General features: G+C 47.7%; 1 protein-coding gene across 1 annotated transcript in view; it reads left to right on the forward strand.

The window, feature by feature from the left end:
* LOC147668182 (tripartite motif-containing protein 26-like) overlaps positions 1-25,226 on the forward strand; it is a 326,889-nt gene that overhangs the window by 104,607 nt on the left and 197,056 nt on the right. Inside the window, exons 3-4 of the mRNA XM_086948720.1 lie at positions 17,562-17,792; positions 21,357-21,379. Coding sequence (XP_086804846.1) covers positions 17,562-17,792; positions 21,357-21,379 — 254 coding nt within the window. The remainder of the gene's footprint in view (positions 1-17,561; positions 17,793-21,356; positions 21,380-25,226) is intronic.

Here is a 25,226-nt window from a genome sequence, read left to right on the forward strand (position 1 = left end):
CGATCGGCCAAGCACCACCTGGGGAGCGGGGAAAGAGTACTAAATTGCTAGTGTGCAATGTTATTTAATTTAGCCCCTGATATTGTGCAAATTCCAGCTCGGGGGGGGGGGGTCGGACACAAGGGATACAAAAACGATCAAGATACAATTTTAAAAGCTCTAAAAAGAATGACTGCTCGTAATGCAGCCTCTGGAGTCTGTGGGAGGTAATCAGTGATCTTGAACACTACAGTCAAGCACAGGATCGGCCGAGGCAGAAATGCTAATACTGACTCCAGTTGCAGCAGGCATATGGAGGGCTTCCATTTGAGAGTCCACCATAGCAGGATGGTCGATGCTGGTAGTTGAGCCGTGAGCGGGAGATCGAACCAACAAGAGCCCACCCAAAGACGAACGCTTAGCAGATAATGGTTCGAGTGATGACCGTCGTTCTGTGACTGCTATCTCATTAGGAAGCACGTTCGTAGCTCTCATAATAAAATAGTCCAACGTTCCCATCATGCTCCCCCCTTTGTGCCCGTCTTTTCCTTATTAGCACAATTCGCCATTATAGTTGTTTAGACAGTTCACTTGTTTAAATCCCCCAGATGGTAGTAATTGAGCAATGGAGATAGATCTTACCGCACCTTAGCGAGCACTGTTGTCCCGGGCAGAACGTTAGAGAATGGTCCCAGCCCAGCCTGCTCCAGTCTCGATCGGGCTCAAACGGGCCCGCCCTTGGTCGGGGCTTTGCCCGGCGCGCGCCCGCACGCGTCCCACAGAGCGGGAGCGGCAGGGTCCTTATATTGCGGCCAGGTGCGGGCGTGCTCAACAGCACCCTGGGACAGTGAGTCCCCAAACAGCAAGTGTCCACCAAAGTGTATCCTCGGTTCTCCTCCTGACACAGGTGGCGAATTGTAGGCACCAGGGGGTCGATTCACAGAACTAACTAAAGACAAAATCCTAAACTTAATACTTTTGGTATTCACAGAAGTTAGGATTTTGTCTTAAGTTTGTCTTAAGACAGACTTAAGACAGACTTTAGACAAAATCCTTACTTAAGTCTGTCTTAAGTCTGTCTTACTTACGACAAAATTCTAACTTCTGTGAATACCGAAAGTAGTAAGTTTAGGATTTTGTCTTAAGTTAGTTGTGTGAATCAGGCCCCAGGAGATTAAGTGGTTTGCCCTAAATCACAGGATGTTGATGCTGACACTAGATCCTGGTTCCCACCTGCTCTGATGTTGGCAGCTCAGGCCATTACGTCACATCCTCTCCCTATTAATTATTAAAGACTTGCAAACCTTTAATAATTTTGCCAATTAAATGCACCATTCGAATTAAGAGTACCCAAATAGTCGAGATAAATGCAGCAGAAAGGTCTGTTGGAAGTCAACAGGTGTGTCTGCGATGGGTGTGCCAGAGGACATGGGATCTGTGTGAGTGTAAGCAATGCACAGCTCAGAGAGGTCTGTGTGTTTGGGCAGTGCAGAACCGACTGAGTAGAGGGCTCTGTGGCTGTGAGGAGTGCATATCTCAGTGATGTCTATGTGGAGGTGAGCAGGGCACAGCTTAGTGGGGTCTGCGTGGGTAGGCCTTGCACAGCTCAGTAGAGGGCTATGTGGGTGAGCAGTGCACAGCTTAGTGGGGGGTGTATGTGAGCATCGCACATCTCAGTGGGGTCTCTGTGGGTAGGCCCTGCACAGCTCAGTAGAGGGCTATGTGGGTGGGTAGTGCATAGCTTAATAGAGGTCACTGTGGGTGAGCAGTGTACAGCTCAGTGAGCCTATATGGGTTGGCTGTGCACAGCTCAGTAGAGGGCAGTGTGGGTGTGCAGTACACAGTTCAGTGTGGGTTGTGTGTGTGAGCAATGCACAGCTCACTGCTGTTCTGTGTGTGTGGGCACCACACAGTTCAATAGGCTCTATGAGGAGGCATTGCATAGCTCACATGGGGATTTGGGTGGGTATTGCATAGTTGAAGTGGGGACCCATCTGCAGTTAGGCTGGTGAACTGTCTTCTGCAACTCTGCCCTCTAGTCACCTGTGAGGTCTTCATCTATCTATTCTATTTTTCAGCTCATCTGAGGAGTAATCCCTTTTCATAAACTATTATGGAGCAACAAACACAACAGGAGGATGTGTTTGGCAATTGCTGGCTGTGATTTACATAGCACAATAATCAGTCATTACCCCAGTACTTCAGGAGTCCTGGGGTACTCTGGCATTACTGGTCTCAGATCGAGTGATTCACAGCCATTCATTTGGTGTCCTGGGGCTTATAGTTCCCAATTTATCCAAAACTAAGCACCAAGTATACCTCTTAAGCACTTGACCCTCAGTGTAACATGGTCAATCAGCCAGAGGTTTATTCAGGGAGGTGGTTTTAGGTTAGAGGCTCAGAAGTAACAAACATCGAACAAGGATTAATAAATCACTGTCCAGGCATCACTTTATTCCTACACACACCACTAAAAATACTCTACACATTTAATAGTATGGTATTCAGTGGTACTAGAGGGGAACAATACAATGGAAGCGGTGTGGCGCAGCGGCCAGAGTGCCTGACTCCGAACTACGGGGTTCACAGTTTGATCCCCAGTGCTGGCAACAGGTTAGCCCAGCACCATGTGACTCTGGGCAATAGCTTGCTTAATCTTCCTGACGACCCCCAGCGCTGTGATACCACTTCGGAGGTAGCTGTGCACTTTACAAATACTGGTATTTCATTTCATTTCACAGTAATCTAGGGGACAGTCTCCAGTGCTGTTAGGATGAAAGTGTCCCCTGCATGGTAGACTTGTGCAATCCCTTGTCTTAGTACGGAACTGTGTACAAATCGTATCCCCTGATTTTATGTTGGCCCTTGTATCAGTCTAATCTAAGCATGTGCACAGGGCACTAGGGTTGTCGCTGACAATGAAAGTTCCTAGACCTGTTCTGAGATCTGGAGGGGCACACCAAATGTGCCATCATTGCTGGCAGTGCACCACTGCCCCTGTAATGGTAGAATGCATAAAGCAAGTATTACACCTTGCCATGATAAAGAGAAATCAATGTGACCAGAACGCTTTGTCTCTATGCCACCTCCCTTGTGATGAAATCCTAATGTGTATTAGACATTTGTGAGTGTAGAACGTTTGTGGTATGTGAGAGAGCCAGAGTAATGGAGGACTGTTGGATCCATTTGGAAACCCCCTAGACAGGTCTGGAACAAAATGGAGGGTGATCACTATGCTCTGAGATGGTTGAAGTGTGTTGTCTGCACCCTGTAACTGGAGGGGGATGAACCAGACACTGAAGTGAGGGAATTACAGACAAGGGTGCCTTTTCAGAATGTTAATATTGAAAAAGTTGATGTCAGTGTGAATAATGATACATTCATTTATCAGAACAAAATCGCATCTCTATTATCAAATCCAACCATCATGAATTCTTCCTCAACTCCAACTCAGACATTTTTGTCCAGGCAGGCTCTTAGACCTAGGCCTTAGGCTACTGATTGACAGGTCATTGGTGGGGTGGCACTTAGGTGGCAGATAAACACCCGAACGGGAAACTCAGATCAATCCCACAGATATGTACAGAGACACCACAATGGTCCAGGGAGATTGGCCCTAATAAAGCACACATGGCTGGAGGGGTGCACACATTCTCAAACAACATAAAGTCAGATGCCACAAGAAGTTAGGAAGACAAGCCAACCAGTGCACAGCACACATAGTGCACGCTGCAATAAAGTGCCCCTCATGCCAGACATCTGGGTACATTACCCCCTGGTCCCATTGTGTCCACGCAAGGTCAAAGCCCATCTGCATTTGCAACAAATTCTATGAGGCCTTTTGTTTACAATGAATGAGCTGTTGATTAGGGTTCCTGAACACTGCCATTTGGTGGATGGTAGGGGTGATGGGTGGGATTGCAGAATCTGTTGTGAATGGTGAGTTTTCTCTGTTGAGGGCGCCCTTTCATCTATCCCCCTGCCAGGTGCAGAGACCTCACACTGACTCTGCTGTGGGTGTTCCAGGATGGAGACAACCCCAGTGCTACCTGTTGTGAAAGAGATCACTTTGCCCGAAGATTGTGTTTGGATCTCAGACTGAAGGGCCATCTTGAAACAGCCTGAAGCGAAACTCACCTGGTCAGGTAGGGACTGATATATCCACTCCAGGGATGAGCGTTTCATCTCATGGTCACAGGGTGGAATCCCGATTTGTCCACTTAGCCTTTTTGCCTTCTGAGTTGCATAAAATGAGTGGCATTGAGTTGGGTGACAATAATCTATGTTATTTCTATGCCAAGAGTGTAGGAGAGTAGGGTCTGCTTCCTAAGGTTACCCCCACTTTTTGCTGTGATTCACTAGTTTTTCGACTTTAGTCTGGCTGAGGCCCTGCTAATCAGGCCCACAGCCTAGCTGTTCTCTCTCTAAATTGATACCATGTACTTTAGGTACGTACCAGATTGGTTACTGGGTCACCCTTGTAGCCCCTGTATAGTGTACCATAGGTACCTAGGGTATAGGTGCACCCTAGGCCTTTCAGGGGATGCAGCATGTATTATGCCTCCCCTGGCTGGCCTTCCAAACAGACACCGCAGGTCTGCAATTGCAACCTGGAAAAGGTGGTGTAATCACCCCTTACTTAGATATAGTATACCTATATCTATCTATCTATATATATATATATATATATATATATATATATATATATATATATATATATATATATATATATATATATATAGACACATATGAACCTATCAATCAATCAAACAGAGTAATAATAATAATAAAGATCTTTATTCGGCTTATTCACAATGGAAAAACCATAAAAGAGACAGATAATATCATATATTGCATATTTGCATGGTAAAAAAGTACACGCATTACATGACATTTCATATAAAAATCACTGATCAGTTAAAAAAGAATTAGTTTAAAATATAGGGAACCGCTCAAGGTGGACTTAATGAGGACTTTTACAGGTTTTTTCTATGTTTCATAATGCATTTAAAAAAATTACTAACAAAATAACAGACATTTTCAGTTTCCAACATTTGGAGTCTTAAGAGGGCGGGTCTGCATTGTCTCAACCCCCAGGTTCTTAGTATTGGTAATAGCCAGATCTTTCTATGGGCTTGATGGAATTTACAGAGCATGATCACATGCAAATTGGACTGTGTTGATAAACCATCACACGGGCAGGGCGGGATTGTAGCATTCCAACAGTTTTTCAGCGGGAAGGTGACCAGTCTAAAAAAAGTGTTTAGCCTGAATCTTGTTACTAGCATTCTTTCGTAACTTGATATTTGTAGTGTCAGATACGGGTGAATGCCATAGGCTATTTGAATCATGTTGGCATGTGCAACTGCCGTTTTTGTTGAGTTGGATGCAAGTCTTAAAGATTCCAAATGTCTTAGTGCTGATTGTTTAAGGTCTCTTTTAGAGATGTCTGTTATGGATTCTGGGTCCAAGTAATAGTTCTCGAATCCTAAATCTTTAAAAAAAATTCTTACATAAAGGAGCCACTTTATTTTTGATGAATTGTCCAGGTTCATTGAATCAGCAATAATGGATTGAGTCAGTGCGTTTTTATCTGATTTCCAGATACGACGCCACAACATCACTGGTTCTATTTTGATTAGGTCCTCTATGTAGGGTATGCCTAGTTCTAGATGCATTGCATATGTTGAGGTACCTTTGGGAGTAGCTAATAAGAATCTCAAGAAGACATTTTCTGCCTTCTGGATAGAGCTAGTGTCAGTGTAGCCCCAGACTCCCGCACCATATGTTGCGATTGCCTGGCATTTAGCGTTGTAGATCTTTAGTAGCTCCACAGGAGGCCTTTTTCCTAGTCTCTGAGAAAAGCTCGTTAGAGCGGCAATTGATCTCTTGAATAGATGTGCCCTTGTGTTCACTGCTGGCTTCCAGGTCAGTTGGTCATCTATCATAACACCCAGATAAGGGTATTGAGGGGTAGTTTCAAGCTTTTGGTTGTCGAGGTGAATGGGTTTTATTCTTTTCTGCCCCCTGCCAGCCGTCATTACGAACGTTTTCTTCACGTTCACCTTTAGATCGAGGTTGCCCATAAAGGTCGTGTACCTATTCAATGATTGCTGGAGCTCACGGGAAGTTCGTGCGAGGATGACAGCGTCATCCGCATAGAGCAGGCAGTAATCAGGCGTCGGTTTATGCGTGGGAGGTCCTGAGCCCCCCTCAACATCTCCCCCTCCAGACCGTTAGTGTAGAGTGAGAAGAGGAAGGGGGCCAGGACACATCCCTGCCTGACTCCACGCCCTACGCTAAACGGAGACGTCAGCTCTCCGTTTAAGCCAAAACGCACTCTGGCCGATGCCCCGGTATAGAGCTCTCTTAGAAAGTCCAAAAGGGGGAGGTCTACTCCCAGTTGGGCTAGGACTTTCCACAGCTTTGCATGCGAGACGCAGTCGAAAGCTGCGGAGAGGTCGACAAAGACCATATAGATCTTGGTTGGGATGGCCTGCGTATATTTGCCCATTATTAGGGTAAGATTAAGGACCTGCTCTAATGTACCGAAGCCCTCACGGAAACCAAATTGAATGTCGGAGATAATGCCTCGGTCCTCACTCCACTGCTGGAGACGCTCTAGGATGACTCTCCCCACTACTTTCCCTAGCGAGTCCAGCAGTGAGATTGGCCGATAACATTTCACATCTTGGCAGTCCCCTTTTTTGAAGATAGGGACCATTATTGATTTAGTCCAAGAGCTTAGGATTCCCTCATTCGCGGCCGCTGTACAGACTCTCGTTAGAATGGGGGCCCAGAGGTCTAGGTTATTTTTAAAGAAGTCCACTGGGACCCCATCGGGACCTGGAGCTTTGCCTGGTTTACTTTTCTGCAAAGCCTCCAAAAGGTCTGGAATATCAAAGAGAAGCGGGATGGGGTACTGGGCCTTTAAGGGCAATGGGTCTGTGGATGAAGTATTTTTAAAGATCTCCGAGAAATGTGTAACCCAAGTGTTTTCATCAATGGCGACTTCTATTTTCGGGATACCAGTTTCTGAGAGATAAGGAGTTCTGACTGTGCGCCAAAAAAGCTCACTATTTTTTGAGACGGCGCCCTTATGGAGGTCGTCCCAAAGTTTCTGCTTTAGTTGGGCAGTTCTCAGTTTTCGTTCCCCTATATATTGGCGCCTTAAGAGTTGAATTTGGGCTGCGTCTCGTGGTTTATTGTGGAGTGCTAATTTTAATTTTGTTAGTGCAGCTGTGCAGTTATGATTAAACCATTTCTGTTTTACGGTGCGGTTTACTTTAGGTTTTGAGGTAAGTAAGTCCTTTGTGAAATCTAGAATTTGTTTAAAATTTATTAGGACTTCCTTATGACTTGATGAAAGGTCCAGACATTTTACGATATTTGGATAAGCCAGAGTTATTAATTTTTTTGTGATTTCAATGGGATTAATTTTTGCCCATTTAATTGTAAATCCATTGTGTTTACCAACCTCTATTTTGTTCTGTGCGAGGGTGGTCGCTATATCCAATTTGTGGGTGGTGGTTGCTGGCATATATAGCTTAATCGTTAAGGCTGAATGATCGCTGAGAGGATTATCAATGACCCCGAAATCCTTAACTATGTTTGTCAGGCCAGGGGAAAGAAATATAAAATCAACTGTTGTTTGATGGCCTCTACCCACGTAGGTCGGGCTGAATGTGTTAGGATCTGCGTCGTGATGATTAACAATATGCAGATCCAAATCCGAAAGGACAGCATTAAGGATGTTTCCCAATTTGTTATGTGCAAAGTGCGCTAACGGGCACCGATTTCATCCACCATCCCACAACACAGTGGGTTAGTCGTTGAACAGGGATGGAGGTTGAAATCTCCTCCCCAGATTAAGTGGGTTGCCCCTTTGCCAGATCTCCATTGGTAGAATTGTTTTAATTTCTCATGTATGCTTATGAGGAGAGAGTTATGAAATTTTCTTCCGATAGGTTATTATATACGTTGGTCAAGATAATGGTTTCTTTATTCGCAAAGGTTAATGAGAGAATTTGGTGGTTGGAATCCTGGGAAAGTATGGATTAGGGTGTTCGCTATATAAGTTACTAGCCCACCTTTGGGTCTTCCCATTAGGCTAGTTAATGCTGGTACAAAATGGGTTTTATAACCTTGTAAGTGTAGTTCTTCTGTTAACCAGGTCTCTTGGAGACAGATTATTTGGTAAGGTTTTAGGAAATTTTGCGCAGACCCGTCCTCGATTTTGGACCGAAGGCCTGCGATGTTCCAATAGAGTGTAGAGATTGGGGAGTGCTCATCATTAAGTTGTTCTGTTAAAGCTATGGCTTCAACATTCATGGGTCCTGAAGGAATATGCGAGGTCTGCGGAGAAAGGGATACGTACTGGTCATTGGGTAGGGTTTCTGTTAGTGGTCAGTCGACCATTTCTAGGCCACTATACCTGTTGTACAACGGGATGTTATGCCAAGGATCCCACCGGGATTGGTCTCTGATTAACGGGCATTGTGTGTGGGGTCTTCTATCTTCCCATTGTCTTACTGTGTGCCAGGAGAAATCTGGGTCATAAATGCTAGGGGGACCATGATATCTGGGGTTTGGTAAATCCTCCTGCCTGGGAAATGGAACGGTCCTGGGAGGCTCTTGTTCCTGGATGAATCCGTCCACTTGCCTAAAGGGATAGAAAAAGGAAAGTGACTTGATCTTAATACCTCCATTTGAGGCAATATCTTCCCAAGCGCAGACAACCACCCATGGAACCCTAGCAACAGATCTAATCCTTCCACGCCAGGTAGATGGGATCGGGCGATTGGTCTGGAGCCAATGCTGGGCCTTATTTTTTAGGGACCAGCCAGGTTCCGAGCTAAGATCAGTTAACTCAGGGACACCAGCCATGACCACCACATACGGTGAAGCCTCAGGAGGAAAATCTGCTGGGAGTCTTGGAGGACTAAAATTCTTTGCAGTGTTTCTCTTGGGCCTGTCCGAGGGGGTTTTTGGAGCTGGGGCCTGAGGGACCGGTGTTTTAGTTAATGGTTTATTTGTGTTTTTACCAAGAGTTTTGTTCGCGGATCTATTGGATACCTCTGGATTTGGGGCAGATGTAAGTGCCGCACCTGGGGAGGTCAATATGATGGTCTGTTTTGAGTTATTAGTAGTACTCGGGGCAGTAGCTATTTCTGATGTTTTTGCTAAATTTGGTGTATTGTTGGTAATGGGCACACTGGGCGTTGTTATCCGAAGTGTCTTTTGTTGGAAGTTAAGCGAGGGTGGATTTACATTGGCAGTTTTAGTGATAACTGATTTTTTGATGTTATTTCCTCCTGCTTTTTGTGGTCCTGGTAAGAAGGTCGGGTGTTGGGTTTTGATAAGTTTAGAGATTTGTGACTCCAGGTGTGCTAATCGCTGTTCTAGGGGTTGTAGTGCTTGTTTGAATATACTGGCTATATTGGTCAATGTTAGTTCAGGAACCTCCATATCACTCAAGTCCACATGGGTTTGGGTGAAAGTGGGAGGGTCCGGAATTCTCGAGATCAGTGTTTCCTTCTCTGATTGATGGACTGACACTGAGACTTCTATTTGATCTACCCTATCCTGTCGATCTTGTGGGACGCTAGGTGGCTGCGTCGGGTTATTTAGTGTTTTAAGATTGGGGGACACCCTTTTCTTACTTATGGCTCCCTCCCTCCTACCCCTTTCTATCCTTTTATCTGTGGAGGAGATTTGTGGAGAGGTTTGCGGAACTAAGTCCGGTGTTTTTTCTAAGTCAAAGCTAAGCTCTGAGTCCGCAAGCTGGGACACTGATAAATCTACTATGTTTGGTAAACTGCGTCTCTCTCGTGTTGGAACTACCTCAGCATTTGAAGCTCCCATGGCTGGGGATCTGGCTTCCGCCAGGATCCCTAATGAGGATCTTTTGGCGAATGCCAGATCCAAGGAGACCCTTTCTTCCATCATTGAAATGCTTTGGTCTATGAACGTGTTGGCCTTCGTTAGAAAGTCGTCCATAGGGCCAAGCAATTTACCCACCGAGCTTGGGGCTTTAGTTTTAGTTTTGGATCCTCTTGTAAGAACCATTGTTATTATGCTGTGATTCGGATGATGTTACTAGGAAAGGAATGGGATGTATCCAGATGAAGATGACAGAGTAGTGGCCCAGTCCAGTCTCTTACGTCCTCGAACGGCCTCAAACGGCCCTCTCTTTGCCCGGTCTTCGCCCCGGGCTCCGACCCGCGCGCGTCCCGCGTCGCGTTGGAGGTTATTTGCTTAAATGGGAAAGTTGATGGGGCGTGGCCGCCGGTGGAAGAGGCGCCAGCTGCAAGGTGCGTTGGTTTCTGGGCCTCGCAGTCCCCCGGTAGGCTCTTCCAAGAGACAGCCTTTCAATACACTGCAACCTGGGCGCGGTCGCGCTGAGAGCGGATGGTCTTACCGCCGAATGCGGTAGCGCTCCCACCAGCCGACCCCTGCCTCAGGGAGTGCGCTGCAAGCCAAATATTAAGAGCAGATCCTCTGGTAAGTTAGATTCCGGGACAGTGAGCGGCACCCGCGCAGCGGGTGTCGCGAAAAGTTATAGCGGAAGGCCAATTAGATGGGCGTGGCCGCCGGGGGAAGAGGCGCCAGCTGCAAGGTGCGTTGGTTTCTGGGCCTCGCAGTCCCCCGGTAGGCTCTTCCAAGAGACAGCCTTTCAATACACTGCAACCTGGGCGCGGTCGCGCTGAGAGCGGATGGTCTTACCGCCGAATGCGGTAGCGCTCCCACCAGCCGACCCCTGCCTCAGGGAGTGCACTGCAAGCCAAAGATTAAGAGCAGATCCTCTGGTAAGTTAGATTCCGGGACAGTGAGCGTACAATCAGAGTACTTGTAAAGCGCGCTACTTACCCGTGAGGGTCTCAAGGCACTGGGAGGGGGGGGGGTGTGCTGCTACTGCTCGAAGAGCCAGGTCTTGAGGAGTTTTCTGAAGGCGAGTAGGTCTTGGGTCTGTCGTGTGTGGGTAGGGGGGGTGTTCCAGGTCTTGGCAGCGAGGTGTGAGAAGGATCTGCCGCTGGAGGTAGTTCGTTGGATGCGGTAACAGCAGCGAGGGTGAAGCTGGCGGATGGGGGTGTAGAAGCTGAGTCTGCTGTTCAGGTAGGCTGGTCTGGCATTGTGGAGTGCTTTGTGTGCGTGGGTGAGGAGCTTGAAGGTGATCCTCCTGTCGATGGGGAGCCAGTGTAGGTCTCTCAGGTGTGGTGTTGTGGCTGCGGTGGGGGACAATAACGATCAGTCGGGCGGAGGCATTTTGGATGCGTTGTAGTCATCGTATGTGTTTGACTGGGATTCCTGCGTAGAGTGCGTTGCCGTAGTCCAGTCTGCTGCTGACGAGGGCCTGTGTTACCATTCGTCTTGTTTCGGTCGGGATCCACTTGTAGATCCTGTGGAGCATGCAGAGGGTGCTGTAGCAGGAGGAGGACACAGCGTTGACCTGCTTAGCCATGGAGAGGGAGGAGTCGAGGATGAATCCTAGGTTGCGTGCATGATCGGTGGGTATTGGTGCTGTTCCCAAGTGGGTTGCCCACCAGAAGTCGTCCCAGTCCGAAGGGGTGGATCCGAGGTTAGGACCTCCGTCTTGTCCGAATTCAGCTTCAGACGGCTGCTCCTCATCCAGTCGGCGACGGCCTTCATTCCCTCGTGGAGGTTGGTTTTGGCAGTGTGTGGGTCCTTGGTGAGGGAGAGGATGAGCTGGGTGTCGTTGGCGTATGAGATGATGTTAAGGTCGTGATGGCGGGAAACTTGTGCGAGGGGGGCCATGTAGATGTTGAACAGCGTCGGGCTGAGGGATGAGCCCTGGGGGACGCCACAGATGATGTCGGTGGCTTTGGATCGGAAGGGTGGGAGGCGGACGCTCTGGGTTCTGCCGGAGAGGAAGGACGTGGTCCAGTCAAGGGCCCTCTCTTGGATTCCGGCTTCTAAGAGGCATGTCTTTAGAATGCGATGGCAGACCGTGTCAAAAGCAGCCGACAGGTCCAGGAGGATTTGGGCTGATGTTTCGCTGTTGTCTAGTTGGCGCCTGATGCCGTCTGTGGCGGCGATGAGGGCTGTCTGGGTGCTCTGGTTTCGTTTGAAGCCGGACTGGGACGGGTCCAAGATGTTGTTGTCTTCCAGGTGGCGGGCCAATTGCCTGTTGACGATATTCTCGATGACCTTTGCCGGGAACGGGAGCAGGGAGAAAGGCCAGAAGTTCTTGAGGTCCTTGGGGTCTGCCTTGGGCTACTTGAGGAGGGCATTGATTTTGGCGTGCTTCCAGCTTTCCGGGAATGTTGCTGTTTCGAAGGAGATGTTGATGACCTTCCGTAGTTGGGGTGCGATGGCTGCGTCTGCTTTGTTGAATACGTGGTGTGGGCACAGGTCTGACGGGGATCCTGAGTGGATGGAGTTCATGATCTTGTGTGTCTCGTCGTCATTGTAGTTGGACCAGGAGGTCAGGCGGAAGGTGCTGGTGGTGTTCACAGGGGCGGTGGAGTCTGGCGTAGTCGGGCGGTTGTGGTGTTGAAGCTGTCGTGGATGGTAGCGATCCTATAAGTCACTCCTATGGCAGGCCTTGACAATCCTGGAGGCAGAGTGTTTGGCTTTGTGTGAGAGGATGCCCTAGCATGAGCTGAGCCCCTCTGCAGCTTTCGGAACCATCTCCTTATAGCTGTTTTATGATCTAGCCATACCATATGCTCTTAAGTGCATTATATCCTCGTGGTTATTGCTAACTTTGGTTTGGCTTTATCAAAACATGTCGTGTAAGGTGTAAAACACTTTGGAATACTCCCCCCATCAGTTCTGGTGGCAGGGGTAGCATTCCACCTTTCTAGAGGAAGAAGACATGTAGTTACTGGTAAACCTGGTTAAAGTTAAACAGAGCCTCAGCATCACAAAATGGATGCTGCTGCCACAGACACGAGTCTGCCCTCCTGTTGCTGGACAAACCTCTGGCAGGGGAGGCCTGGACAGTAGGTGTCCTGTCCAGGGAGCTGCCAGCATCTCCCCAGACAGGCTTTAGTGTATTGGGGCAGGGTGGGTTGCATTCAGTGAATGCTTTTCAGACACTGCTTGGGGCACACTAGGTTGTCTTCAACCTCCATGCATTCCCCAGTTCAAACCGGTTGCTGGGGCACTCAGCCCCAGCTCTGGCACGAAACTGGACAAAGGGAAAGGGGTGTACCCACCCCCATAGGTGGGACCCTAGAGTTAGTCCAACCCCTAAACTTGCTATAAGAAAAGGATCCCAGTCCCCAGGACTTTAGATTACCCTGGATGAAACTCTGCTACAGAAATCTTGGACCTTCGACATTCCATATCGACTGGAAGATGGAAGAAATCTCCCTTGGAGTGACCACCCTGTTCAAACAGGCAACAAAAGCATCTTTGCTGGTCTGCATTTTCGAGGCTCCTGCCAGATCCCGAAGAATCTGTGACACAGGACACAGACTTCCAGACATCTCTGAGGCTGACCCGAGTACCCATCAAAGCTGAGAACCGTAGCTGACACGAGAGACGTGAGACCGGAACTCCTGGATATCCTGCATTTTTGTAACTGCACCTACTTCCCGAAGTTTCCTGAAGTTGTGCATTGGGGTATTTGAAGCCCCTGCCAGAGCACCTTTTGCACTGAAGCTCAGAGACCCACACTCCACGAGTGTCCCGTGGGCCCACTTTGTATATTTCAGCACGACCTCCCTTCGTGGTTCCTAGTCTGTTGGCTGGTGAGCCCCCCCAAAGGGCCATCGTTGATTTAGTGAGATTTCCTGGTTGCTCCGGACGTGCTCCCACTTCTCTCCCAAGGAGAAGTCCCACAGACCTTGCTGGTCTGCACAGAAGCCAATCCAGAAGCCAATCTTGACATCTTGCATGGATTATGTTTGCCAAGGCTTGTTGGGTCCCATCCGGAACCCAACAATGCAGTCAACTAGATCTTTTGTGGGACAGCTCAAATCCAACTTTTGGTCATCGTCGACACCTCCTGGACCACGTGGCTGAAGAGACAAGCTTCACCTTTTCACCTGAAATCACCCGACATCAGCTGTCATCATCCTGTCGCCATCCTGGTCATTGGCTAGTGACTCTGGCTCTGTCTCCTCTGCTTTCAGGTTCTTTAGATCTTCGATCCAGTCTTGGATCCACCCAGACACTTTTCCTCTGGTCGCCTGTAGCATTTCTTCGCAGCTCTCCATTGGAATCGATGACGAAACCCGACACCAAAAGACACCTATGCACCCGACTTCTGTAGGTGAGGTAACAAAAGTACTATGGTGGTGCCGAGGGTATTGGCCCTCCAAGTATCTAAGTCTAAAAGGGTTCCGTCGTAGTTAACCTAGAAGTGTCCTTAATCTTTAAAATTGTGACTTGTTTGTTCTCCATAGAAAGTCAATGGTAACCCGCGGCTGTGTTTAGACACAGCACGCGTCTCCTGTGGGTCTCCTGCACTCTATCCTTTAGTGTTTCAAGGTAGCCCAAGCGATTCCACAGGCCCTAGGCCTGCTTTCTATTCCTCACATGGTTCTTATACCATTATTTTAGTATATGTTTTGTGAGGCCCCTAAGTTATAATGTATACCGTGCAACTTATCGTATGCTAATTAAGTTCCTTTTATTGTCATTTTACCTCTGACCTCATAAAGAGTCCAGAGGGGTTGTGTTTAGAATAAATACATATATATTTGATATATACCTTGTGTAGTGTGCTTTCATTTGATCATTTAAGAGATTACACTTGGTAAAACAACTTGCTTAACTCGCCTTTAAGTCTTAGCCTATCAATCAATCAATCAATTAAAGACATTTATAGAGCGCACTACTTACCCGTAGGGTCTCAAGGTGCTAGGGGGGAGGGGTGCCGTTACTGCTCGAACAGCCAGGTCTTGAGCTTCTTCCTGAAGGAGAGGTGGTCTTGGCTGAAGACTGCTCTCCATAGCTACCACTAGGAAAGCTTTCTATTAAGGTTGTCTTTAAACCTACCATCAATAAGGGTCGTTTCGACTGGTGAAGGTGCCCACTAGAGCTAGTGGACATCATATGCCAGGCTAACGTCTCACAAAGAGTCCAAAGATGTAATGTGTAGTTTCGAAATACAAGTGAACCACCCCAAAACCGTTCTGTAATTTGAGTCAGGGGATCCACATTCTCTCTCTAAATGTTGTATATAAAATTGGGCCTCAAACAATCCACTTTATTCCAATTCAAATTCCTTTGTTACCAACAATATGAATGCTCCACAGATATTCCTGATAGCCAATCGTCAAGAGGTGAGGGGAAATAGCATGAAGTCTGGTCTATCTTCTGGAGAAGTTGTGGCTCTGCCATGAACTGCCTTGAGCACTGACTGACTCCTGAGAGAGGGAAGGTGTCTGCCTGATACTGCAGGTGCCAACAATTTTGGGAGGAGTGAGGTCCAGCACATTCAGTAAGAGGCAAACTACTCAAGAGCATTCCAGTGAGGACCATAGTGCCCCTGAATCTTTCATCTCAGGTCCTGGTGAGAACTGGTGTTCTGTGCTCCTTGACCGTCCAGTTAGTGTCGCCTCTACATGATTACCATCATCCCGATGAGGGTTGCAATTTAAAGATTTATGTAGAGCCAGATCAGAGCTGCAACTGCCTCATTGCCATAGGCCTTCACCTAGGCTGCAACTGAGGGTTTGCCAGAGCTGCGCCTTACTTAAGTCCTTCCGGGATCACAACCTCAAGGCTTTTCTTTTGAAGGCTGTACCTTTTTATATAGGGCTCCATCTGAAGAAGACCGCTCCAGCCAGACACACACCTGCCCCGGCACAGGACCTGGCATCACACTTTCTCTAACAGAGATGGGGCGGGGGCACTGCCTGAAATGGTCTGTGCCTGGCTCCAGTAAGGCTGATACCTTTAGAGATGCCACCAGAAAGACTCAAAAGCAGTGGAAGGGACAATTGAGCCAGGAGGGTCACTGAGGGGAACTAAAGAGGGAGTCGGCGAAGAGTAGAGCCTTCCTGTACAAAAACAACCACTAGAAAGAGGAAAAAACAAGGAGAAATAAACACATGTCTCCTTGTTGCACCTAAGTCAGGGAGCCGTACGACTTTGATACATTTCCATGTTTAACAGTCTTGGTAAATCTGTGAATGTCTCAATTATCTTTAGTCTATTAACTTCTATCAACTTCCTGAAACAAAACATTATCCTCAAATTCAATGGATCCATAATCAAGTGTCCTGCTTGAACCATCACCATTCATGAGTATCTAGGGAGAGAAGGAAGGGATGGGCTCTCTTGGGTGAAACTTTTGATAGATAATATGCAGATGTTTTATGAATATAAAGCAATAAAAGGACAAGCAGGCCTCCTGGCATGAGGGTGGCATGAACTACTGTCAGTGTTTTCCTCAACCCCCATTATATACTTTTCAACCGAGCCTTGAAGCTCTATCCATCAATGTTAGAACTCTCTTTAATTGTACGTCGTTCCTTCACGCTATCAAAGATATGATCTGTCAGTTCCAATTAACGTGTTGTGGGGGGCTTTGGTAGGCAGTGTACAGCTTAGGAGGGTGCTTTGTGGATGGCAGTGTCCTGCTCATTCCTGGTGTGTGTGGGTGGGCAGTGTGCACCTCAGTGGGCAGATTGACAGTGGAACAGAGGGCTTGGGCCCTTCACAGCTCAATAGGGGCTGTATGGGTGACCAGTGCACAGCTCACTGGAGAGGTGGGGTGTAGGTGGAAAGCACACAACTCAGCAGAGAGCTGTGTGTGCTCAATGCACCACTCAATGCAGCAGGTACTGCTTGGGGGCTGTGTGGGCGGGCAGTGCACAAGTCAGTGAAGGCAGTGTTCAGCTCAGAAGGGTGCCAAGTGCTTGGGAATTACACAGCTCGGTGGGGGTCTGGGGTGTGTTCTGGTGAGCGGTGCACAGTCAGTGGGGGGGGGTGGGTGGACAGAGCAAAGCACAGTGAGGGGCTATTTTGTGGGAACAGAGAGCAAAGACAATGGAAGGACAGAAAGCAAGAGTGTGCAGCGGCAAACAACACCATCTTCTTGCTTGGCACCACCATGCCCGCATACATGGCACCATCTTCTTGCTTGGCACCACCATGCCCCCATACATGGCACCATCTTCTTGCTTGGCACCACCATGCCCCCATACATGGCACCATCTTCTTGCTTGGCACCACCATGCCCCCATACATGGCACCATCTTCTTGCTTGGCACCACCATGCCCCCATACATGGCACCACCTTCTTGCTTGGCACCACCATGCCCCCATACATGGCACCATCTTCTTGCTTGGCACCACCATGCCCCCATACATGGCACCATCTTCTTGCTTGGCACCACCATGCCCCCATACATGGCACCATCTTCTTGCTTGGCACCACCATGCCCCCATACATGGCACCATCTTCTTGCTTGGCACCACCATGCCCCCATACATGGCACCATCTTCTTGCTTGGCACCACCATGCCCCCATACATGGCACCATTCCTAGTTTTGGTTTCTGTCAGAATGCCTTGGTTCCCCCTCTCCCACCGCCTCCCAGCCTGCACACTCTACATGATGAAGCTCCAAGAATCTAACCCTTTTTTCTTTGATGCTGACAGAATGAGGTGATATTGGAGAAGCAGAAAATTGCGACTGAGATTGAAGAGCTGCACCAGCTCCTGAGAGAGAAGGAGCAGGCCATGTACGAGAGACTGGAGGAGATGGAGAAGACAATTACCAGGGTAGAAAATGCAAATATCTGCAAACTGTCCAATCAAATCACCACTCTCGAAGCCCTGATAACAGATCTAGAGATGAAATGCAAGGAACCAGCATTGGACCTATTGAAGGTGAGACACTGCTTGGTAAATGCAAGACAGTACAGAAGGGCTTCATTCATACGATATCTGAGGTCTTGAATGTAGTGCAGAACACGCTTGATCAACAGAGAGGGTTAATTTACAGTGACTTCCTGTACTATGACAACCTAGACATACAGACAAGTTCAACTAACAGTAATCCTTCTGTTCTGACAGGCCAAGGAAATGTACATACAGGTCCAGAATAGAGTGACCTCCTTTTATACTGAAAGCCTGACACAGTATAAAGACTATGGTGGGCTGGGTCATGTGACTCCAATCAAAAGATTAGAATGTGCTCTCCTGTCACCAAATGTAGGATATCAGACTATGGGTGTCATGCGACCCTACTCAGAATGTCACAGATGGCCTTAAAGAGTTTTTAGGTCAGTCCATTCATTTAATAATTTGTTCTTCAAACTGAAATAATTCAGAGCAAAGTGCACTTTTTTACAGAGAACATAATTTATTGACAGAGGCTGTTGGGACGAAACATCCTCGTCATGTTGAAGATCATGTACCCCCGCGTTAGTGCGCAACTGTATTACTAATGCTGAATTTTGTTGTCATAGGCAAACACGGATCGTGCGTGTGCACCATGAGAAAGGCCTGTCTCACGGATTGCAGTATTGTTTAACTGGGAGGCGTGCCCAAAGTATTACCCTCATAGTGGTGAAATGCTACCTCTTTCACTAGGATTTTAGCAGATCAAGCACGGTGGTGGCAGCACACCTTGTAGTGAAAAGTAGGTGTAAACAGATCCTTTTTACCCCACAGGTCTTAAAACATTCCAAGGTGCAGTACCGCAGAATACCCAAGGTGCAGGACATCAGAGTCTCAAAGGTGCAAGACCTTAGTACATGGATAGAGCAATGCTGTGCCGTACATGCAGGATTAATGCACGCACTGAGTGTATGTACGAATGCAAGGAGTATATTACAGAAGAGATGTAGTGCTGTGCAGGCCGTGCACAATGAGAGTGTGTGCTAAGTGCACGTGTGCCTACAATATATGAAGGCTGACGTGTTGTGCAGAATGCACATGTTGAGTGTGTGTGCTGGCAGCGTGTATGTTTGCAAAAAACAAACCTGGGACCAATATAAAAAAGATACAGCCCTAGTCAGTGCATGCAGAGTAATTGTGTGTGCTGGATTATGTGCGCTTGGGGTGGCACAATAAATGGAGGTGATGGTATTGGACAGTATGTGTGGTGTGTATGTCACAGAGTGCAAGTGTGCCGGTAATGGTACATTACATGGAGTACCCTGAGTTCCATTTTGGGAAGCCCAGGCCTGTCTGGTGAAGACATGAGGAAGAGAGGAATCCCCCAAGATAGATTTGTGTATTGCTGTTTGCCTGTGATCACACTGGAAGACGTGAGTGAGATAGAGAGACTCCCCCTGTACATCTGAAAAGGGTGCTCTCTGATTCAGTGATAGGGGACAAGGAAAGGGTCTGGACACATCTCAGGAAGGAGATGGAATTGATGAGGGAATCATACAGATTAGGACTGAGAGCCCCGGATTAACATTTTGATGTACATATCACTGTGACTGACATCCAGGCGTTAACTTTAGTCACTTACGTGGCCTGTATTGTGGTGGAACAGATTTGGAGTCTCTCATGTTGCTGCAGACAACCTTTCAAGAGGAAGAAGAGAGAAAAAATGATACACTTCAAAGGAATCAGAACGCCAACATAAAACTTCAAACACATTAAGGGCCCGATGTAGGTAAATCCCATTTACCGAATTTGAAATACTGAATTGTACCGATTCGGTATTTCAAAATCGGTAAATGGGATGTAGGTCCCAACATCTGGAATCGTTACCGATTCCTTACAAATTCGGTATTTACCGATTCGGAAAATACCGAATCGGTATTTGCTATTGAATCCTATGGGCCTTTGAAGCCCATAGGAATAAAGTGAAATACCGAAGCGATATTTACCGAATCGGTAAATACCGAATTTGGCAAGGGTGCAGGGGGTGTCACTTTGACACCCTCTAGCATCCCCAAAACGGGCATGTGTGCAATGTGGAACACAGACATGCCCTAAGGGCACGTCTGTCTGTCACATGGCACATATGTACATGCACAGATGTGCATGTACACAGGAATCGGTATTTTACCATGGATTTGTATTCCATGGTAAAATACCGATTCTGTAAGCCATGTGCTGATGGAACATTGGCTACCTACATTTCATTTTCGGTAATTTTACCGAATCGTTATCATTACCGAATCGGTAAATATTATCGATTCGGTAAATTTACCGATTCGGTAATGATAACGATTCGGTAAAATTACCGAAAATGTGCCCCTACATCTCGATAGCCCTTCGGCCGAAAATCGGTATTTTCGGCCGATTCCGATCGGTAAAGGTCTACCTACATCGGGCCCTTAGTGTTTGGAAATGGGTAATATGACAGACTATATGAGGAGGGGAATCTATGCATTACTTTTTACTGTGACCAGGACTGGGGGGTGGGGGCAGCAAGGCTTGTTAGTCTCCTGTCTGTGTGAGGGGACATCACTCAGGGAAGCCACAACCACTTGCCCTGCAGCCTGGAGCACCATTGCCTTCCGGCTTGCCAAACCATGTGTGCCCTGTGAGAAAGAGAAGGTTGGAGGGAGCGAGGTCCAGTGGGGAGCCCTACCAAGAGGACTCCCAGGATGAAGTGTGAGGGGATGGCTGTGTACTGATCAGTTTGGTGCCCGTGTGCAGGAGAGAATTGGTGACCCTTGTACGCCAGTAGAGTGATGCCGTGTACTGAGCCATGCATTGAGGCCTGTGCGGGGAGCACCAAGCCCATACTGACTTGCTGCGATGACCCCAAATGCCAGAGGGGGCCACTGTAGAAGTGTCTGTGCAGATGAAGAGCCAAGACTTGTGTGAGCCTCAGAGGTGGCCCTGCATGGCAGGAGGGGCCACCATGGGAAGGTGATTGCAGAGGAGACACAAGTGCTTTTTCCAAGTTACTGGTTATGCCCAGTTCTAGTCTTGCCGCTTGCATGGGTAAGCTTTGTCTAACTGAAACAAGAGACTTAAAGATCTTATCCTGTGCTTTATCCAAAATCCTTGTTTATCTACAGGAGAACATTCGATTGCATACAAGAGTGTGAGAAGTATGTTGGCATTGTGTTCTTTAAGTATAGATACTAGTTGTTTCTCTAATATATCCTCACTAATTTCAGGTAATGTATGAGTTTTAGCAGGCTATGCGACCTGATTGCAGAAATTTTAAGACTATAATACATTACACGTTTAGAAAATCACATTCTGCATTGTCATCTGTTCTCATTCATAATGTAAAATCTCTGCTGCCTTCTGGGCAAATTTGAGATATTACAACCTGTGCTGAGTCATGTGATCCGAATACCACAGACTGTGTGTGATGAGGTAAGATCAGAACCCTAGTGTCTCCGGGGGCGAGATATTTGCATGTGTTTAACTTAACTTGAATCTCCCAACTTATACGAAACCTAAACTGCTGCCAGAATGTAAAATGAACTATGGAAACTGATGTCCTTCTGCCTTTCTTCTGTTTTGCAGGATGTTAGAAGCACCCTGGACAGGTAAGGTTGATTTATTGTCCTCCTTTCAGTGTGTAAGGAGCTGGTCTGGCTGCTGGGTGGAAATCAGCACTGAACTCACACAAATTCACTCTGCTGCCAAAGCAACACTACCTTATACAATAATTATATGTAGGTAACTATGTAGGTACTCTCCTGTCTTTCAAAAGCTCCAAACAGTGTAAACACCCCCCACCCACCACCACCACCAACTTGTTCCCAAAACACCCACGGTCTTTATACACTCTTTTTCTTTCTAAGAAACATTAGTTGAGTTCCCAAAAAAACACCTATGAGACTCCTCAAACTCCTAGTCTTATGGAAATAACCCATGAACTCAGGGAAACTCTCACGCGTCCACAAAAAGCGCAAAAAGGAGCTATCACCGAATTAATGGCACTTTAGCACAGCCAAAGTCATGATAAATGTACCCCACCATTCACAAGCTGGTGCAAACAGCCGATATCACCAGATTTCCCGCGATAGCAGCCGCAAAAAACATCGCCACAGAGGACCCCCGCAACTATCAATATTGAGATGCAGAGTAGGCGCTCCCGTGCAAAAAACTGCACCAAACACCACACCTCAACATTCACAACGACCAGCCAGATTGGCGATAGATCACAAAACATGCGATAAGGCATGTTAGCAGCATGAAATTAACACCTGCTCTGACCTGGTGTAAAGTCGGACCACAGCTTGCACCACAAAAGGAAGCACAGCCCACAGCCACACCTCAAGACAAACAGATGCCATGGAGCAACTGAACATGCAGCACGGACACCCAAGAGGGCCACAACACCCACCAACACCATACCCAGGCCCGCAACACCCCCTCCCCGGGCCCACCCCCAAACCCCGGACCAAGAAACTGCACACCAACACCACAAATCCCAAAACAAATATTCTGCCTGGTGTCGCACAAGCAGGAAAATCAACATACATGCGTGGCCATAAAATGGATATTCAGTCATACAGCAATGCAATCACCAACACAAAACACCATACAAACGAATGCCAAAACAACCATTTAGATGAGACCTAGCGGGTCCTCACTGGACAATCCGTACGACACAGCCTGGATCACTAAATCCAAGAGAAGAAGGTGTGCCATGCGCTCAACAAATGAAAGAGAGGGAGAGAGTGAGGGAGAGAGATGGAGTGAGATTGTGCAAGCAGTACAAGGCCTTGCAGGGCACCTGGCTCCTCATGCGAACATGTGTGTGTGCATCGCCATCCGTACACCATGAGCCCAAGACCGTGACCCAATCCCAACGCCAAAGCCACATCACATTCCGAAAACGCAAGTAGTAGTCAGAGTAATAACAGGGATGAAAGCTCTATTGTTCCAATGTAGGAGGAGGGAGGACACCTGCACCCTTGATCTTGGTCCAGAATGCGCCTGGAACACCCTGAGAGAGATGCCATGGCAGATGTGGACGACACCCACACTAAGCATAGTGCAAATAAACTATCCGACTCATCCACACCCCACACACGGAAGCCCCTGCCAGAGATGTCCCACATGGGATGCCCTTGATTCTCACGGAAACAGCAACCCATTCAGCCCAACATTGAACACACATTTGAAGAATAGCCCAGAGCTGTGGCATATCCTCCACACAACTGCCGCAGCACAGAAGAGTGCCGGTTCCACAAGACGCACCAAGGCAATGGCATGCCATACTAGGCACATGCACAACCCCGTCACGTGGAACACTACCGAGCACGTATGCTGCATTTACTGGGCGCAGTGCCACTGGCAGCGCTGGGGATCAGTTACCGGCTCAGCTTCCGCATTGCCTACGTCACCTGCATCCAGCCCTAGTTCCACTGCTGAACATACAGATTGAAGTGTCCAATGGATCTCTGCCTATCCAACACAACCGTAAGTGAATTGGACTAGGACTTGAGTGTGCGTCCCCTGTTGGAACACAAACAGGAGTGTAAGCGATACAGCCATGCATGGGATGCCTTGACATATTGTGTATGTATTGGCAGTTGTGCATGGGAGATTGCACAATTCCTCATGTGCAGTGACCACATAGAGGCACTCCCCTATTGGGCTGTAATGTGGATTGGTGAAACGACATGGGCTGAGCACACCTGCCCGGACCAGTTAATGGATTGGCTCACCCTGGTGTTCCTTGAACACAAGAACAACTTACTATTTGAACACATTGCACATGAAGCAGCGCAGGCATTCATGGACTAGTAACTATGTCCCTGCATCCACATCCGATTGTTACCCACAGCACATGTCCCAACAACTTGTTGCATTGTGGGGATTGCTCACATATCCCACCACAACAGAGGACACGTCTGCCATCATCCAGACTCTGGATGCATGTGCGTGGCACAACGCGTGCGTACACACACCTGTGCAAGGTGATGCAGGTCCATGATCGGAGCAACATGGTTTGTTTGCCGAACGTTGCCAATTCGGGCACACTGCTGGGGGAGAGCACACACATGGCAATGTAGCATGACAAGTGAACCTGTCAGACCCTTTCACCTGATCACTGTCAGCAGAGCAGACAATCAGCGCACTCCGGTGGCAGAGCACTATGCAGATCACATGGGCAGTGAGTAGTGCCCCCTCACACGGGGCAATGGGCAAATGCCAAACAACCCATGACTCATACAGCAAGGCAAGGTGGGCTGGGAGCGTTGCCATCCGTGATGATTGTTCTACATTTTTGCACCACCATTTCCTGAACCTCAACATGTACCCATGCTGCGTGCAAGTGTCTTAAGCAGGTCCCTGACTGTTGTGGCCGTTGCCTCGTCCACACTGACACGCACATCCCAATAAAGTCTATGCCACCCCACTGGTGTCTGACTGTGAGGTGTGTTGATTTGATTGTCCACTCATGTGCCACAATGAGCATCGTCCCTACATAGGGAGGAACTGACTGACGCATGTGCAATGGGTGGGGGGGTGTCCCTTTTGCAAGCTCAACGTCTGTGAGCCAAACATTGTTTTGGGATAGGTGCTGGCCGACATGTGCACTTACGTGACTTCAGCGATGTGGGTATGGTGTACAACCTCTAACCATGTGGAGCAATGTCATATATCACAACAGGATATGTCCACACAGATGTGTTTAAGTAGGTATGCGTCGTGAAGTTCTGTTGTCACATGTGATGTGGGACACCACTCCTGGCCTGCTACTGATTTGGTCACTCCTACACACAGACGTATTCATGAAATGGACGTGGGCCTACGTTGGGGGTTCGTGAGATTGTTGTTGATTTGCCATGTGTCTCAGGCATACACATTTGCATAGATGTCAGTTACCATGGTGTAACTTTGTGTGCAATCATTGTCCCTACATCCAGCCATACTTCCATACGTGAGTGAACATTGTAATCACACATCTGTGTGATTCAGAATGTTTTATTCACATTCTGGTGATTGACGGAGCTGGAGCTGTACATGGCCAAAAAAACATAGGAGGTACTTTCAGTCTAGATAAAGGACCCAAATGGTGTCCAAAGATGCATGCAGACCACACAGTTGATCTTGAGAGAAGACAATATTATGTCAGAGAGAAAATGATGAAGTGGAGGAGATACAGAGTCTTCGAGACTGGAAAACAGTACCCATCAGCCCACTCAAAAGCGGAGTCTCGTCATCTGGGTAGTGGGAGAGAAGGTGTCCCATAGGCTCATCCTTAGCCGTAGTCTAAGGTTGCCTGATCAAGGACCCCTAAGGTCGAAGTATCCAACCCACAGAAGACAGAATGTGAGCAGACAGGGCAAAAGAAAGTTGCAGTGCAGAAAATAAAGGAAGAAGTGCTCCTAGTGTTTAAAAATGCCTAGTTTGATGACATAAGGTAACTTTATT

This window comes from Lissotriton vulgaris, unplaced genomic scaffold, assembly GCF_964263255.1.
Source record: "Lissotriton vulgaris unplaced genomic scaffold, aLisVul1.2 SCAFFOLD_688, whole genome shotgun sequence".
Taxonomy (NCBI): domain Eukaryota; kingdom Metazoa; phylum Chordata; class Amphibia; order Caudata; family Salamandridae; genus Lissotriton; species Lissotriton vulgaris.